Here is a 17,840-nt window from a genome sequence, read left to right as displayed (position 1 = left end):
TTCAAATGATGTACCTCTTCTGTTGTGTTATAATAGTTAAATTAAACAAAGCGAAGTTGTTCTTGTCTTGCACGGCGATTGCAATCTGCCAAACAATGCTTTGTGGCTCTTGTGGCCAACAGGGCCGAGAGCATCAAGCTCTCTCAATCGTTCTTTGCACGTTCAAGAAGCTTGCTAATTAGTGTTTTCGACTTGAACTGTGCATTCTATGCCACAAGACGTCCAGGTTTCCACGTAGCATCGATTGTGGAAATAGTATGTGTAAATAAACTGTATTACAAATTTTTTCTCGTCACGAGGAATAATCAGAATGCGTAATTTTTTAATATAAATTGGTAATTAAGGAGTCGTTGCTTGATCAATGTTCTGAATTCGTAAAACAACGTTGCAAGAAATCATATATTTTGTCGCGTGAAAACAAGATAAGACAGAAAATTCACGTGAAACCCAAGAAAATAGACGATATTGATGTTTTCTGGTTAATAAATATCTATTTTATGTATTTATCTGGTCATTTTTGCACCGTTCATTGCACTAGATTGAGGTTATGTGTTTCCGGGTATTTTATGACTCGTTTCAAGCAAACTAATTAGTTTTCCAACGCTTTGCATCGAAAACATCTCTCAGTAATCAATGAAAACTCCTGGAAGTTCCTTGAGATTAGTTTTGGAGAAACACGGAAAAGTAAACTTAAGAACGTAAAGTTGCAACGCCCAATTGGTAACTGTTACGAATTCTGAAATACGGAATCCTACGAAATTGTAAGTTTATTCTGTGTTTGTCGTTGATGAGTTGGTATTTGGAGAGATCTTGAAACAGATGATTTGTGAGAATATCCATGGTGATTTAAATAGATTTCAAGTAACCTCTTCTATCATTCCTGACTGGTGAGAAATGCCAGGAAGAAATTGCTCGCATGCATAAGGCGCTTAATTTGCGGGGAAAACAGGTGCATTTAGTGATTTAAATCTTCATCCGCACGGACAATGACAAAAAGGGGGTGGGGAGGGAAAGGCTCTTGAGAAATTTCATCATCTTCCATGGATTAAATGCCTCAAGTGCATTTCATGCGGAAGGTATTTGATTAGAATCTCCGTCTTGTCGCATAGTTTTGCATGGTGTTGACTTCTTGAGAGTTGAACTCTTGAGACGCTCTCGCACAAAAGTCTTTGTCCGGAAAAGTACAAACATACACAAAAGCAGTGTGAGAATGAGAGAGAGAGAGAGGAAAGCAGGGATAAAGACGGGGATTTTGGGTGGAAAATGTCGCGTGATTAGCGGAGGGATGAAAACTAATTTGACTCACACTGCGTGGTGACATTATTTGATAGTCATCTGCCCTCAAACAGACCATCCTTTGGGGCGAGGAGACATAAAACATGGAATTATGCTGCGACGAAAGGGCACGTGCTCGCCTCATGTTGACATGTCACAAATGCGCCAAGTGAAATCTTTTCTGCTTTTTCACGACTCTTTTTCCTTCTCTTCTATTGTCCTTTCGAGAGAGAGAGAGAATCTGTCCGGCGAAGCGTGAGCAAAGTGTCCGATTTGCAGATGTGTGTTGAAAGACGATGACAGCACAGCACTTCCGGCGTGCAATCTCAGCTCAATTTACCCATTTTTGCTGGAGATGTGCAATAAAATGCAGTCTTGTGTGGAGGATTTAATTTTCGTGGGCGCCACACTGTGAATTGAAAAGAAAATTCCATAAGTTGAGTTCAAAATACAACTAATTAAGGATTTTCCGTGCAAACATGACATTTTTCCTACCAAAAGCCTTTGACTGAGTCTAATTCGCTTTTCACGAATGCAAATATGCTGAGTTGCATCGTAAATTACTTCTCTTATTTGTTTCATTTTCATGTTATTCAAATTCAACATTGAGATTATTTCTATGTGCTTTGTGTGTACATAAATCCAGAGAGAAAGAGAGAGAGAGAGAGAGAGAGAGAGAAAGGAAAGAGATTCTCTTGGATGAGAACTAAGAAGAAGTGATGAAATGAGCAAGAATACGTAATTTGTGTTTTTATTTCCTTACTTTTATTACTCTCTTTGAGTATGAATCTTTTTCTATGTACTTTTTCTCTCTCTCTCTCTTTCTCGTGAGTTGTGCAATCTTGGGCTTTTCTATGACTGATTTTAGGGTTCGACAGGAGAATTTAGTTTAGATCGTGGAGAGTAATTTTGCTTCATTTTCAAATTTAATTGAATTTCGGACCAAAAAAAAAGTCATCTTCAGAAAAATAATTGTAGTGGAAAATTAATTTACCAACTCACGGTAATTTCTTGCTGTTCAGCACAAAGTCTCTGCGTGACAAAGTTTGTCGGGGAATTCAATGTATAATGAATGTGGTGCAACAGTGGTTCTTTCTTTTTTTGTGACGGCAAAGAGAGAAAAGAGTGAGAGAGACGACGAGAAGAGAGTTAAGAACCCCACAAATGTGCGAGACACTGAAGGAAAGTCAAACGTGAAAATGAGGAGGTTGTTTGTTTAATGGTTAACTATATATGTAAAATAGATGCTTTTAGTTCGATGACCTTCATGGTCTTTTATTGCATATTTTTGCATTGTCGCAGAAACACGCGGACTTTGTCGCTCATGGCAAAAATGCAGTAAAGATGATTCTTTGTGTGTTATATTACCGTCGCTGGACAGGGCGAAAGACGACACTATTCACGAAGAAGGAAGATCTTTTCGTAGTTTCTCATTCATGATCATGCACAGAAGACAGAAAAATAACAAGGGAGATATAATACAGTCAGATGTGGTGTACAGATAAGTTAGTGTTTAAGGAAGAAGAAGTGTTGCAATTCATGGAATATTTGGTTAACAGTTTTGATTTTTTTTATTCTCAATAATTATTTTTATCCAAGTCCTAATTTTGACATATTTTTCTAGGTTGTGTAACCGATTAAAGACTAAATAACATTTTATAGTAGATATTCTTGCGCTTAAATTAAAAGTATTTTCATTTCATTGGTAAAATTGCGTATTTTTTAACATAACCTCAATTTTTTTAAATAAACTTTTGCGATTTTGATTTAGAAATACAAAAGTAAAAACTATTAAAAGGATTATGATCAAGAAAAATGCGCAAGTTGCCATTTTATCGGAAGAAAATCGCTAAATATTGTATGAAAACGTGAGTTTTTAAGTTGTAAGTTAGTTTTCGGTTAGATTTCAGTTAGATTTTGGTCAGATTCCAGTTATTAGTAGATTTTTAGTCTTGTTATAAACAATTCATGATGTCTGAAATCCTGGGAAGATTGATTGAATTTTTCCATACAAATTATGGAAGTGTCAGGAAATTGTATACAGATTGTAGCCATATTCTCTTCCCCTTGACACAAAAGTATCCTATCGTGCAGAGTCATCAACTCTGAGGATATGATTGTAATCTGTGAAGTGTAATATCTCGAGGAATACACCTTCTGTCACTTCCATCATCACCACAACGATGGGAAATTTTAGCATTTCTGCAATCACGAGTTTGCACTCGCTTGGATTGGTAATAAATTTATGCACCTCGCACCAAAACATCATGTGCATTTATGTTCATTCACCATTTTCATTGAAAGCCTCCCCTCCTCAACTGTGTGCGCATAATGCCCTATTATTTACGATAGATTCCCTTTTTTTCTCTCTGCACTGAATGGCACAATCTTGTTTCGCTATCTCAATTAATTCCCTCTGTCTTTCCCTGACTGCTCATTTCCAAATGTGAACAACACATATGCATAACACAGGGACTTTCCATGAATAGTATAATCGTCGTTCTATACTGAGTGTAAACAAGGAACACTGTCGACACTGAGACTTTTTCTCTTTGATTCATGGGAAATTGTTGAACAAATTGCGTGTGCTTTTTGTTCACTGGAATTTTCAATATAACGTACATAAGTTCACCCTTGAATTTCCGCGCAAACATTTGATGATAAGGAAAATTGTCACTTGGTTTTTTTTCTGGTTCACTGCATTGCCAAAAAAAAAGGAATTTATAGTCAGCTCATAAATTAATCAGTCAATTTATGGTTTTATCTATTCTATTGACTTTTTATCTCATCCATTTCGGGGGTGTGTATGTTGGTTTTTTTTTTGAGGAGGAGGGTTTCATTGGTGAAAATGGGTGAAAACGATGCTTGAATTGGCATTGGTTTCTATGTGCGCGTAGTAAATATGTTTATATATTGAAGAGATGAAATATCACGGGCAAAATATAGTTGACAAAGCACAATAAATCAGTGATTATTGGAAATTTATACATTTTGTGTACACATTTCATCACTCAAATCATCACATTCAATCTCCCAGCAACATATTTGCCATTAAGCATTTTCCATTTGGTATGATAAATAATGTTTGTGAAATTGAATTTCAATTTTCATTTCCCGAATTCCAGACATCATTTACCGTCCATTCTACAAAATTCCAATTGATCACTCATGGGATGTGTAATTACAGGAGCACAGAGAGAGAGAAAGAGAGCTGTTTTGGGGGCATTTTCTGTAATTCTATTTTGTGGCAAATGAACTGCGACGCAAGAGAGAGGAAAAATCAGCGTCAATTTGACAACCACAAATGAAATGTGTGTGTGTGTGTGTGTGGATTGAAAGGAGGAGCGCAAAAAAGGATAATTGCCACTTGATTTTTAATTTTCTCACTTTAATGACGTTCCTCGTCGTGAAGGAAATTATCTATTTTCCTGTTTAATTTTTCGGTCTTGTTGAATCATCCGCATTGAGTGAGGAGTTTCTTCTCGGGCGTGCAAATGAAATTCTTGGAAGACACTTGGATTCCTCTTGTGAGTGGTGTAACAATAATTTTGTGGTCATGCTACGTTTTTTTTCTCTCTCTCTCTCTGTTTCATTTATGTGGTCCACGATTGACCCCCAGAACTTCTTCTGGCGCGCCTTTTGTAAACTCCAGCCTCAGAGTGCTTTTTATGTCGATTTCTCGAGCACATAATAATTCCACATTCGCATCGTCATTGCCCAAACCGACATTCCTGGAATAGTTGGTTGTTTTGTGTGTGAAAATTACTTTTGCCAGGAAGAATAATTATGATGTATTGCACATGGCTTCAGTTCATACGAAGACTCACTGTGAGTTTAAAATTATTGCTAATATATTTCACGTGTGGTGAAAAACACACAAACACACAACTCATCATCTTTTTAACGTGTGAAGGATCTCATTTTCTTAACTTGTGAAAATGTGTGTGTGTGTTTTTTTTTGTAGGAAATTATTATTTGGTGCAGTAGGAAAAATTTCTCGTGAGTTGTTTGCTTGAATTGCCACACAATCTCTTTAGCATAAAAATTCAAACGTAATAATTACATGTAATTTAATATCCGGCGAGATTAATTTATGCACGAGAATTTTTCTAATGAGTCAGTTCGCGAGAAGTCTTTGGAAATTCAATACTACTGCATTCAGAAAATTCATTCAATCTCTCTCTCTCTCTCTCTGGCGTTTGGAATTAATTTGAAGGAATTTCCGCAACAGAATTTTCCCGGTGAATCTCACACCATACAATTTTCACTCGCAATTCTCGAGTTTCATCGGTGACTGTGTTGTTTATTTTGGTTGTTTCTGGGGGTGGATTTTGAGAATGCTCTGAGGGCATCGGTGGCAATTAATATCAGTGGAGAGTGTTTGAATATGAAGGGCGTCTCACTCAATGCCATACCAGTGACCACAAGGAGTCCAGATGAAGGGTTGATTTATCTTCAGAGGCAGGAAGTTAAAGGCTACCAAAGTGCCACTCTGTTTTCACCACCGATGACTGAATGGTGATGGAAGAGTGGTTGTGTTTCGGACGCGCGCGCGGAACGAGAGAGAGTTTGTCAAGAGTAAATTTAATGTGGTTGGAAAATATGAGAAAATGCCCAAACAAAAATCCCACCGCAGGACACGCGTGAGTGGAAAAGGGAAATGATGAAGTACGGTGGCAATATTTATAAATACACCAATGGAGAGAGAGAGTGAGAGAGAACAGTGATGTATTGGCACTCCATAGAGCTCACAGGCAGACACTCTTGCATGATATGAATGAATAAATGATATTTATGAGCGTAATCGAACAAGGAAACAGTTTTACACACGGATTTACGGCAATGATGCTCCAGTGTGACTTTGCTTATGATAGAGAAGAGGCTAAATTGCACTTAGTTAGTCGAGTGAGAGAGAGAGAAAGGGAGATTAATGGGAACGTGTTGGGAATCAATAATACATTTTTTTTTACTCCACGCCATTCTATCTATTTTCCAGCCCTCTGACATTCAAGCCAGGCTATTTCACATTAGCCATGAGGGCGACTAAGTGGCTGTACTTCAAAGAATTTCATCAACTTCTTCTACTTTGTCCCTTTTGTCATTTCTTTTCGACAGAGACAGAAAGAGAGAGAGAGAGAGCGAATGACGAGGAAAATTCGCCTTGTTTGCTTCAATTAGTGTTCATTTATCGGAGGAAAATCAAATTATGTTGGAGGAAAACTTAAAGCAATTATGGTTGGTGCGGAAGTTGATTTTTTTTCTCTCCTCCTTCGACTGTAGCAATATCAGCAGTATTAAGTGAAGTTACTATAGAATAGATACCAGCATCCTAATCCCGATTTACAATTCTCAAGTGCCAACGTGTCTCTATTTAATTGTAATATTCATGAGAGTCACATACACACGAAGACTTCAACTTCTCTCCGCCAAAGTTGTGTGTTGAGTTATTCAAAAACACCCTCGTGAGGTATTGAAGCGACGAAAGTTTACTAAAGCCACCACTCGGCAGTGAGGCTTCAATGGTTGGGGTAAATGGAACAAGTTCTGTATATCTAATTATCTAAATGGCGTCCCAATCACACAACCTCCACGAGATTCCAGACACATTCAATTTGATTAGCTGGAAAGACGCGCGTTCTGCTTGTGTAAATATACCAGCGAATTTGTGGCGCAGGACATTTCTCTCCTTCAGCATGTGCGACCAAATGGGCATCTATTAAAATCTACATGAAATGTGCATTGAATTTTGAGCCCTTAACAATATTACAGTGAAATATTCAATGTTGTTTGGGAGAGATTTCAATGCCAGATAAAAGAATGTCGATAACAACATTCCAAAGAAATTCTCCAATAAGAATTGTGTCTGGGATTGGATATAAATTTTAACCACAGAAATATTTTCTCTATTTGTGGCCAAACTATTGTATTCTCTCGCAAATTTAATCTCAATACAAATTTCAAAAAGCATTTTCCGCTCATGTGAAAGGTAAATTTGAAGGCAAACATTGAAGTTCCTCCTTCGTCATGTAGAAAGGAAAAGTGCGTTTTTTTCTCTTGATCTCTTGTTCAGTTTCCATGGTGAAGAGTGAAGTCAACATCAAGAATATATAGAGAAAATTCCTCAGAGGGAGGCTTTTTTTTGCAATGAAGGCATTTGGCCAATTCCGTCGCATATCTTTATCTCTCTCTCCGGAGAAAGAGAGATTAATGCTTCTCATGTGAAATATTTTTCTGCCATCACTCTCATTTATCGGGAAATGCACCTCTTCTTCCCATCTGTCCCGGATCTGCTCCACTTTAGTCGTCGTGTTCCCTCTTCTCTCGAGTCGGTGAGTGTGAGCTTTTCAACTTCATGCCAAGAGAGAGAGAGATTCCACACACAAGTTGTGCCGACAAAGAATTTTGGGTGCATATATAAATGTGTGTGGAGCTCTTGTGGCGATGAGGTGCATCATATATATAAGAGAGTGATTGCGGAGGTAATAGAATGAGGCAAAACTGGAGGATGCAGAAGTCTCTTCGCCGCACAATGTTGTATTTGGGGTCAAGGGGAGAATGTTCGCGATTGTCGGTGTACTCTTTCCCGGTGGGATCTAATCTTGGGGGCTACTGAGCAATGGATCTTATGGATGATTGTGTTGGTTTTCTGTCGAACTCTGTCTGCTTGTGGAGTTTTCAGACATCGGTCATTGGACGTGGAGTCCAAGGTCACAATTTACCTGCGCTGCTGAGCTTTCTTCGCCTCTCGCCATTCCCATCACAGCTCGAGCGCGTCTCTGTGTGTGCCCCAGAGACAGGGAGAGAGAGAGTGAGTGAGAGGGAGAGAGATTCAGTCTCCGCATGTTGAATTTGTGAACATGAACTGCCATCATTTAAATGCCCCGAGACACTTGTCTATGGCTTCAGCTGAGAATGGGTCTCTGGAGAGGCCCGTGATGAGAGTGTGCTTCCCGCCGCTGGTGGGACGCAGAAGCAGAGATGAGAAGAGGTTGTGTGGAGAGCTCCTGATATGTTGGGAATGGAGTTGTGTCGGTGGGGCGCATGACGATGGTGCGCAGTGGAATTGGCCTATAAATGTGTGTCTGCATGCGCCAAAGTGCCTTCTGTCTGATCCACTTGGTCTCTCGCTCTCTCAGGGTGCGGGCATTGACCACCGCGCTGAGTGGCGAATAATGCATCTCCTTTTCCACCCTGATGGGATCTTGTGCTGGGTGGTCGAGTGCGTGGTAACTGTGCTGTGTGGCGGTCGCAGTCTCCCGGTGAGGTGCTAAAAAGTCTCTGTGCTCTGTCAGCGACTCCCGCGACAGATCAATTAAAATGCAAATTCATGGGTGCCCATCGGGGAGGTGGATGAGTGGTGAGGTGACGGTTGTGAAGGAGAGAGTGTTAATTGAAGATGATTCCGTCTGTGGGTTAACCACCTGAGGAAGTTCAATCTGTTGCTGGTCGTCATGCTTGAATATTATGCTCGCCGACCAACGATGCGAGTTCAATTTCTGGGCTTCACACTGAAGTACATACATACATATATATATATATATGAATCCTTTTGCAAGAAGGGAAAAAGTGTGTGGTGAAGATTCTAATGAATTCTCTCTTTCTCTCTCTCTCTCCCTCTCTCTTTAGTGGTGTCGCCGCTCTGAGTTGCACGGATTCCAGCACAACGTCGAGCGACACTTCGGATCCGGGTTCACCGTATAGTTTGACGTCACTGGAGGAATTGCAGAACTCAACAATGGCACCCCGACAGGCACAGTCGACGCCGACAAGCCTGGGCAGCTCACAGATCACCCCACATCAGTGGCCATGGAGCAGCGGAGGCGCTCTGCCCTCGCCAATCGCTCCTGCGCCGACGAGCAACAACAACAACAGCACCACGAGCAACAACAATCTGAAGCGCACGGAATCGGGTTTGAAGATGATGGAGACGCCAAAGAGGATGCGCCTGGACAAGAAGACGTCGACGCCAATTCTAAAGCCGAAGGAGGAGACGACGCCGCAGACGAAGATCACGGGCTACTTCAAGTCACAGATGAAGCCTGTGGTGACAATGAAGAAGGATCTCACGAATCTGGTGATTCGATCACGGGAATTCCCGAAGGCCAAAGTGGACATGCTGACGCGCAGCAGGGCGATAACGACGACGGCCACGGCGGCGGCGACGACGACGGAGGAGGCGCGGAAGAAGGGCGAGAAGAAGGCCAAGGCGCTGACGGTGGGCGTGAGTGGGAGCAACAAGGTGCCCATCAACAAGGTCCCCGTCACGCCGCCAAAGCGTCCGGTCACCATTGCGCCGCGGCTGGCGACGACGGAGAAGAAGCCGCTGCAGAGCATCCTGCCGGCGGATCAGGTGAAGCATCAGCCCACTGTCGTTCTCACTGCCATTCGTCTGCCATCGGGCGCCAGTCACACGGCGACATCGCAGTCAATTGTGTCATCCTCCGCCGGCCAAATGCAGCATCCCGAGGCCAAGGCGCCGCCGAAGGTGAATCCGGTGTTTCAGCTGCCCGTGGTGTCGAACTTCGTGCAGATACCAAATATCCTGACCAAAGGCACGACGGCGAATCTGTTGATGAACGGCGGACACTTGGCGCGCATCAATAGTACACATCCTGGACAGTACTTCCTCAATGGCACTGGCATGCTGAAGCTGGCCACCAGCACGACGGGAACTGTTCCGTCAATTGACGAGAGCGGAGTGGCGAATGGGGTGAATGGCGGTGGTGTTCTGACCAAACCGTCCGCCACACTTGTGCCCCTGCCCAAAACCGTCACATCGTCGGCATCAGCGCAGTTTCCTGCCAATGGCTTCGCATCGCCAGTGTTCATGACCACACCACAGGGTGGCATTCTCCTGAACGCCACGCTGCCCGCGGTGATAACTTCACAGTACTCAAGCCTGACTCAGTCTGCTGCTGTGCACCAGATCCAGACCACTGCTACGAATCTACTGCCCAGCTTTAGCACACTTTTGCAGCAGACGCAGCACCATCAGGCCCAATCGGCGGTCTTTGCGACGTCCACGACATCGAGTCAGACGCCGTGCTATCAATTCAACCAGGCACCGATTGTGCCCAACATTCCAGCATCGGGTTTCGCCAATCCCAGCCTGCCCTCGAAGATTCCTCAACCCACGACAGTTACCGCGGCGGCGTCCACAGTCACGGAGGCGCCGCCCAAGATGAGTCCGGTCACGGTGAATGTGGAAGCCACGACGCCAGTGGCGCCCATTCCTGATGCCACCAAGGCGACCACAGTGGACTTGAGATCGCCCGCTTTGCCCACACAGACGCCCGAGACGCCGGCTGTGCTGCCATCGCCGTCGCCCAAGAGTCTCGTGCTGGAGAAGATTCAGCTGAAGACGTGTCCGGATCTCGAAGTGGTAGATTTGGAGGATGTGAAGCCGCAGCTGGAGAAGCTGAAATCGCCACGCGTGGACACGGATTTGCTCACGCTGAATCTGCCAGAGTGTGCCAAGAGTCCAATACTGTCGCAGCCCAAGACAATTCGCTTTCCACCGCAGAATGGCGAGATGCCGAAGGGTGTGCGGAAGTCTGATGGGCGAATTGTGGGTGTTTGCTACTGGGATCAGTGCAGTGCACGCTTCGATAGCAGCTCCAAGCTCCTCGATCATCTGCAGACGCATCATGTGACGCCACAAACTGTGCCCTTTTCGTGCCTCTGGGCCGGCTGCAAGGTCCACTCGCGGCAATCCTGCTCCAGGCGGTGGCTCGAGGGACATGTGCTCTCACACGGTGGTCCGAAGACCTTCAAATGCATCTTCGATGGATGTGGCCAGAGATTCGGCTCGAGGGTGAGTGTCTTTTATTTAAATCAATTAAAGAACAAGAGGCAGAAGTGTTGATTGATGAATCTTTTGCAGGTTGCTCTGGAGAAACATGTCAATAGTCATCTGAATACCACTGAAAACTCCGGCAATTCCACTAGCAAGCGAACCTCTGATCTTCCCATGAACAAACTCATTCGCAGGAATGGGAAGAAGCTGCGATATCGTCGTCAACCATGGTCAGGTGAGTATTGGTAATCAGGTTTTATGCTTAGATTTTCCTTTCTTAACATTTTTTTTTGGTGTCTTCACAGCTCGCATGTTTGACTTCTTCGATTCGGGCATCATGGAGAGTCTGCAGCATCGTCTTCTGATCTCTAGCGCAGTTACGAGTGGTCCTGATGGCTCTGTGGTGTTCCATGGGAAGAAGATAGGTTGCAGAGTGACGCCAAAAGGGACTGAATTCTATGTTTCCTGGACTCCAGCTAATATGTAAGTTTCATCATGATCATGCGCATGATTATGAAGCTAATCGCTCTCTCTCTCTCTCTCGGTTTGTTGTCTAGTATTCCCGATGAGTGGGTGATGGAGCCGGAGAGTGGCTCTTCGTCAATCACCAAGACTGTTCCGCTGGTGTCGCTGGACACGCGGGAGCGGATCGCCTTGCAGGAGCACCTGCGAGGATTGTATCGGCGCGAGAGCTCGAGCGAGTGCGATGATAGCAGCGAATCGGCGCCAAAGTTAAAAGTACTGAAGCGGGTTGTGGCCAGAAGCAGCAGCCCAGTGGCCATTCTCGAGGACTTCAGCGTGTGTCCGCGACAGCGCCGGAAGCACCACAGGAAGCCACCGAAGAGGGATCAGCCGTCGTGACCCGCTCTCAATTCCACACCACGCCTAGACTGTCAGTCCGATCAATCGTGTTCTCGTGCTTCGACATCGACGTCGACGTCGTGTGAGTAACGCATAGATAGGATAGTTAAGGATGAAGTGACATATAAATGTAATTCAGTGGTCCACAAATGGTGGCAGAGAGAAGACTCCACCAAATATTTCGACTTTAGAAAGCCACACACACACACAAACAAAACACACACACACACTTTATTGAATTCTTAAGATCGAGAATGGAAAGAAGAAACCGCGCAGAGATTTTCTCCTTTAAGAGACTGATTGATGATGAAGAATTTTTGGAACAGTCAATATAAGAAGAAGAAAAAAGAGGGAGAATTTCGTTTAGTAGTTAGTGTAACGGATCCTTTTTTCCCCAATTTGATCTTTAAATACTTTATTTCTGAGAGAAATTTCTCCTCTTTTTTTTTTAAACATTTTTTAGTAGTTCTTTAGGTATTATATAAAGTGAATTTCGCCACGGGAATTTTTTTTTGGTCTAAACTATTGTAATTTGTATTTTGGACTTTTGTATCGGAAATTGAAATTACATTATAGATCAATGTATAGTTAATTTTACATTTGTGAGAAGTGAAATTGAATTAATTGAATATGAAACTTGAAAGCCTTTTCCAATTGATTTTTTTTTTCCAACCAAAATTTTATGCGTAAATGTAGAGCGAAAAAGAATTGTTAATTTGAAAAAAAAAAGTCCAAAAAGTGGAGAGAATAAAATTTCTATCTAAATGAAAATTGAAAAGATTGATTGAAATGTGAGAATAAAAAGGGTTAAAATACAGTTTTTTTTCGTCTTCTTTCTAATATTATATTTTATTCTTGCGAAAAGTGATATTTTATGTACACCGTATTTCAGCGATGATCTCAATACATTTTTTTTTTAAATAAATAAATGGATAAATTAAACAACTATAAGTTAAAAGAAAAAAAATTGAAGTTCATTGTCATATGATTTATATTCACGGAGCAAAAAAAAAAGCAAAGGAGATTTAGCCGATGAAGAAATGAAGAAAGAGATAGAAAAGAAGTTAAATTGCAATCAATATTATTGTATGTAATAAACATGATAATGGAAGACATAGAAAAAGGCGATGTTCTAATGAATTAAACAAAGAAGGAAAAAAACAATGGAAATAATTGTAATGTTAGCACACATAAAACAAGAGATAAAAAAAAACACGATAGTAGAGATGGGAAAAGAGTTGTAATAATTGTAAGAAACAATCGTATATGCATATATTTATAAATGTACCAATGCAGGAGAAAAGAGACATCATTGTAATTGAGATAAAAAAAAATTGATGGAAGGATAAAGTAATAATTCACCTCAGCAGCACAAAATAGTAAAAGAGAAGAAGTAAAAAAAAAACATTTTGGAAGGAAGAGTAAAATTAATCATATAAAATATAATGAAAAAAAAAATAGACCAAATTTCTGAAGATATGAATATTTTGATAAGAAAGAAAGAGAGAAAAAAAACACATGAACAGACAAAAAGACAAAAAAGCTCTTAAAATTTATATTTTTCGATGACAAGAGAAAAAAAAGAAACCATTGAAATGGACAAAAAGGTTGACAAGTCACGCTTTAGAGAGAGAGAAAAAAAACACAAGAGATTTTAGAGACAGAAAGATAACACGAACATAAAATTAAGGAAAAACGTTCATTTAATTGTAATGACAAAATATTGACATATTTATCAATAATAACGAGAAGAGAATTAAAAAGAAAAAAAACATTGTAAGGCTAAAAAATACTGTAAACTTTTCTATTTCGATGTGCTTAAGAGAAAAAAAAAACATTTCTATCGATAGATAAAAAAAAAACGATGAAAAAACTTTCCCATGAAGAAAAGATATTTGGAGAAGAAGAAGAAGAAAAATGCCTCTTACCTTTTGTGTGTAATGTTGTAAATAGTGATAAAAGTCATCCTAAAAATTCCACATTAAACTTAATTGTATCTTAAGACGATTTAGCGAACATCCTTCCCACCCTCATCAAAACACAACAAATCCATCGTGAGTCGTAATGTAAGAAAATCACTCCTTTTAGACTAGATTGAAAGAAGGAAGAAGAAAAAAAAATTTAGTAATCGAGTTAAGAAAAGCGACACATTCATTTAAATAGAAGAAAGAAAAAAATCGAAGAACAACAAGGGAAATTCACCACGTTCGAACTGAAAGCGAAAGATTTTTTTTTCTTTTTCTTAAATTAAGAAAATTTTTTAAAAGTAATATGAAGTGAAAATAATTGTCACTGCCAAAATATGACTGAATCCTTGCGAAAATTAAAAAAGAGAGAAAGTATAGGAAAAAAAAGGAAAAATATACCTTCGGACAAATTTTTATTAAGCGCGCGCGTCTCGTAGAAATATATATAAATATACTTTTGTAATAGGGGGAAAAAAATGTACCATTTAAGAACAAAAAAAATGCGAAAGAGGTTTTTTTTCTGTTCTCGAGGGTGAAGAAATTAAATTCGCAAACGTTAATCAAACGACAAGAATATATTGAAAAGAAAAAAAAGAGAATTTCTACACTGCCTAAAAGAAAATAAAGAGGGGAAAAATACTGAGAAAAGTGATGCTTTTATAACAAATAATTTTTAATCACGCGGCAATAATTTTTACACACATTGTTTTGTCAAAGAGCGCAACACAAGTCTTAAGCGAAAAGGCAAAAGTCAGAAAGAGTGACCAATAGAAAGGCGGCATTTTGACAATTTGATCACTTTGCTCGCCTCTCATTGGCTGTAAAATCTGTTTTTTTGTACAATATTTAATAGGGGAAAAAGTCAAGAATCAAATTCATTTTAATATTATTCTTCAAACTGCCATTTTTTTTTGGAACAAACAATTTCGACTGATTTTTTTTTAATTTGTTTGTAAACTAATTTTCTTTAGGTTTATTTCTAAAATCAAAGTGACACGAGAAAGAGGACATTTAAAAAAAAGGAAAGAAAATGTGATGCAAGAGGGAGAAAATAATTTAAAAGAAAAATCACTGAGAAGAATCAATTTGACAGTTGCGGACAAAAAAAAACACATTCAGAAAAGGATGGAAAATGAATGACAAAGGGAAGAAGGTTTTCGAGGATCGAAAGAGTCGCAAAGTGTGGTTAGAACCTAAAGAAAAAAGGATATAAATTGTTGTATTCTCGTTGTGGAAAGAGTGAAAAAAGAGGAAAATATGATGGAATGAGTGGGAAAATTGGCGCGTGAGTGTGAAAAGTTGTTCTCTCTGAAGGATAATAGAAGAAGAGGAAAAAAAACATTGGATTAACAGCTTTTGACTTGATTTGCGCGGCGAAAGAAGGAAATTGTATTAGTAAAAAGATGTTTAGTGAAATTGCTAACAAAAAATGGTCGCCAATTTGATAATTTGGACTGTAATTGAATTTAGTGGAAAATATTTAAATATATATAAATATATATATATTGATTTCTGCCAAAATTGGACAATTTAACATGATTTCTTTTTTTGCAACAAAACGGATAGTTTTTGTGAATTCTATTATTGAGTATTTTTTTTATGTAAATAGTTGAGTAATGATTTAAAGAGCGCGAAAGAGAGAGAGAGAATCCTTTTTAAGAATTATAAGTGTAATTAAAGGAAAGAAAATAAAAATGATGGTGAAAAGAAGTTGAGTAAGAAAGAAAAAATAGAAATCAGCCAATTTTCCATACCAAACAAGCAGTTTTTTCCTGTAAATGTAACCAATTTTTCACCTCACTGTTATTCGGTTGCTTCTGTTCGGTGACATTTGAAGATGAAAACAATGGAAAGAAAGGAAGGAAAATACAATTAAAGGCGAGAAAACTATGAATTGAGATTGTGAGCGAGAGAGAGAGAGAGAGAGAGAATGAGGATATCGTAAATAGAAATAATGGAATAATCAAGTAAAGAGAAAGTTAGATAAATGCTAATTTTAATGGAAATGAAAACAGATTTTAGTGACATCATTTTGCAATATACATATTAATTACAATCCCAAACTGTATTCTATATTGTCTCCTTGGATGGGATGAAAAAAAAAAACACGTGAAAACCAACTATTATAGATGTTTCAGAAGAGAGAATTGTAAGATGGAAAGATGTGTAAATTCATTTTATTGTATCAATATTATTTCTTTTTAAATTATTTTAATAACATTTTACACAAAGCTACGCAAAGGATTCGTTTCTCACTCCAGAAATGACTGAATGATAATTTTTGTAAAAAGACGACTTTTCAAGTGAAGAAAATGGAAATGAAAATGAAAACTTTAAATTAAAATAAAAAAAATTCAACACATTGTGAAAAAAAAGATAAAATTACGGAACAGAACTGGAAAAGGATTGATGAAAAAAGGAGAGCTAAAATCTACCTCATCGTGTAATAGAAGAGAAAAAAAGCTAAAAAAAAAATAAAACATTTTCCCCTCTGAAGAAAAAAAGAAGAAGAAGAAAAAATGAACATGAACAAGAACAAATTGAGAATTTTTGTTTTGCATATAATTAGTTCTATTTCCACCGACTTTTTTTTTATATATATACATATAAATATAAATATAGTAATTAATTGTGTATGATTTTTACATGGAATTTCGTGAGGAATTTTTTAAGATAATTTTTTTTTCTGTATAGAGAAAACCGCGTATTAGTAGAAGTAAAAAATGACGAGGAATAGTAATTCTTATACAATTAAAAGAATTTTTTATTACGTATGTATAATTAAATGCTTAGATATCAATCCTCAACCCCTGTATCATTCACATAAGTATGAAATAAATGACAAAAAGACATATTAATGTGCGAATAATTCCTCACGACTCGTCGTGATTTCCAGCGAAACCGCATAAAAGTGGAACTTTTGAATTGTCTCGAGTCGCAGAATTCCCGACGGGAAAGGAATTCCCGACGAGAAAGGAATTCCCGACGAGAAAGGAATTCCCGACGGGTAAGGAATTCCCGACGGGAAAGGAATTCCCGACGGGAAAGGAATTCCTGACGGGAAATTCCTGACGGGAAATTCCCGACGAGAAAGGAATTCCCGACGGGAAAGGAATTCCCGACGAGAAAGGAATTCCCGGACCGCGGACATCGGGCAACACCAAATAGTAAGAATTGTGTTCGCTCGTTTGTCGCTCTGTTTTTTTCGTATATTTTTCTCCAATTTTCCAGTGATAATGTCCTCCACAAGGCTCTTGGGTGCTTCCCGAGTAGTCAGGCGACTCTTCTCCACAGCCCGTGCGTGCAGTCAGCACGTGAGATCCTTCAAAGCAGAGGAAACAGTGAGAAATGTCTCTTTTGAGGTTATGTTGCTTTGCTTTCCTATGTTTCGGGGGCGCCTTTTCCAGGGTAGATCAGCTGGACAAGATGCATGAGCACAGTGAAGGCCGAGGAGAACTATCACTCCATCATTAGGGACAGTGAAAAGACCACTGGGAATGTGAATAAGCATGAATTCCAGGCGGAGACGCGAATGCTGCTGGATATTGTGGCCAAATGGTGAGAAGGACTACGTGGAGACAGACAGATCGCTGGAGATTCACATTGGCACGGACAAGCAGGCGAGAACGCTGGCTATTCAGGACACTGGCATTGGGTTGACAAAGGAGGAGAGCTGGTGGCCAATCTGGGCACCATCGTGCGCTCGGGATCGAAGAGATTCCTCGAGGAGATCAGAGAGAAGGGCCAGAATGCTGAGAACTCATCGAATATCATTGACCAGTTCGGAGTGGGCTTTTATTCTGCCTTCATGGTGGCGGGCAAGGTGGAGGTCTTCACCAGATCCTCACGAGCGGATTCTGTGGGACTGTGCTGGAGCTCCGACAGCTCCGGCACATATGACATCCAAGAGGCCGAAGGTGTGGCTGTCGGCACGAAGATTG

At 39.9% G+C, this 17,840-nt stretch overlaps 1 protein-coding gene across 1 annotated transcript in view; it reads left to right on the top strand.

Annotated features, from left to right (window-relative positions):
• Positions 1-16,406, top strand: part of LOC132265156 (zinc finger protein jing homolog) — a 63,061-nt gene extending 46,655 nt beyond the window's left edge. The window contains exons 2-5 of the mRNA XM_059765688.1: positions 8,902-11,089; positions 11,159-11,306; positions 11,377-11,554; positions 11,629-16,406. Of these exons, the coding sequence (XP_059621671.1) occupies positions 8,902-11,089; positions 11,159-11,306; positions 11,377-11,554; positions 11,629-11,932 (2,818 nt within the window). The 3' untranslated portion in view covers positions 11,933-16,406. The remainder of the gene's footprint in view (positions 1-8,901; positions 11,090-11,158; positions 11,307-11,376; positions 11,555-11,628) is intronic.
• The last annotated feature ends 1,434 nt before the right edge of the window (positions 16,407-17,840 follow it).

The sequence above is a fragment of the Phlebotomus argentipes genome, unplaced genomic scaffold (genome assembly GCF_947086385.1).
Source record: "Phlebotomus argentipes unplaced genomic scaffold, Phlebotomus argentipes genome assembly contig_2, whole genome shotgun sequence".
Lineage (NCBI taxonomy): Eukaryota > Metazoa > Arthropoda > Insecta > Diptera > Psychodidae > Phlebotomus > Phlebotomus argentipes.
Note: the sequence above shows the minus strand (reverse complement) of the source record. Positions and strands in the feature narration are given on the sequence as shown.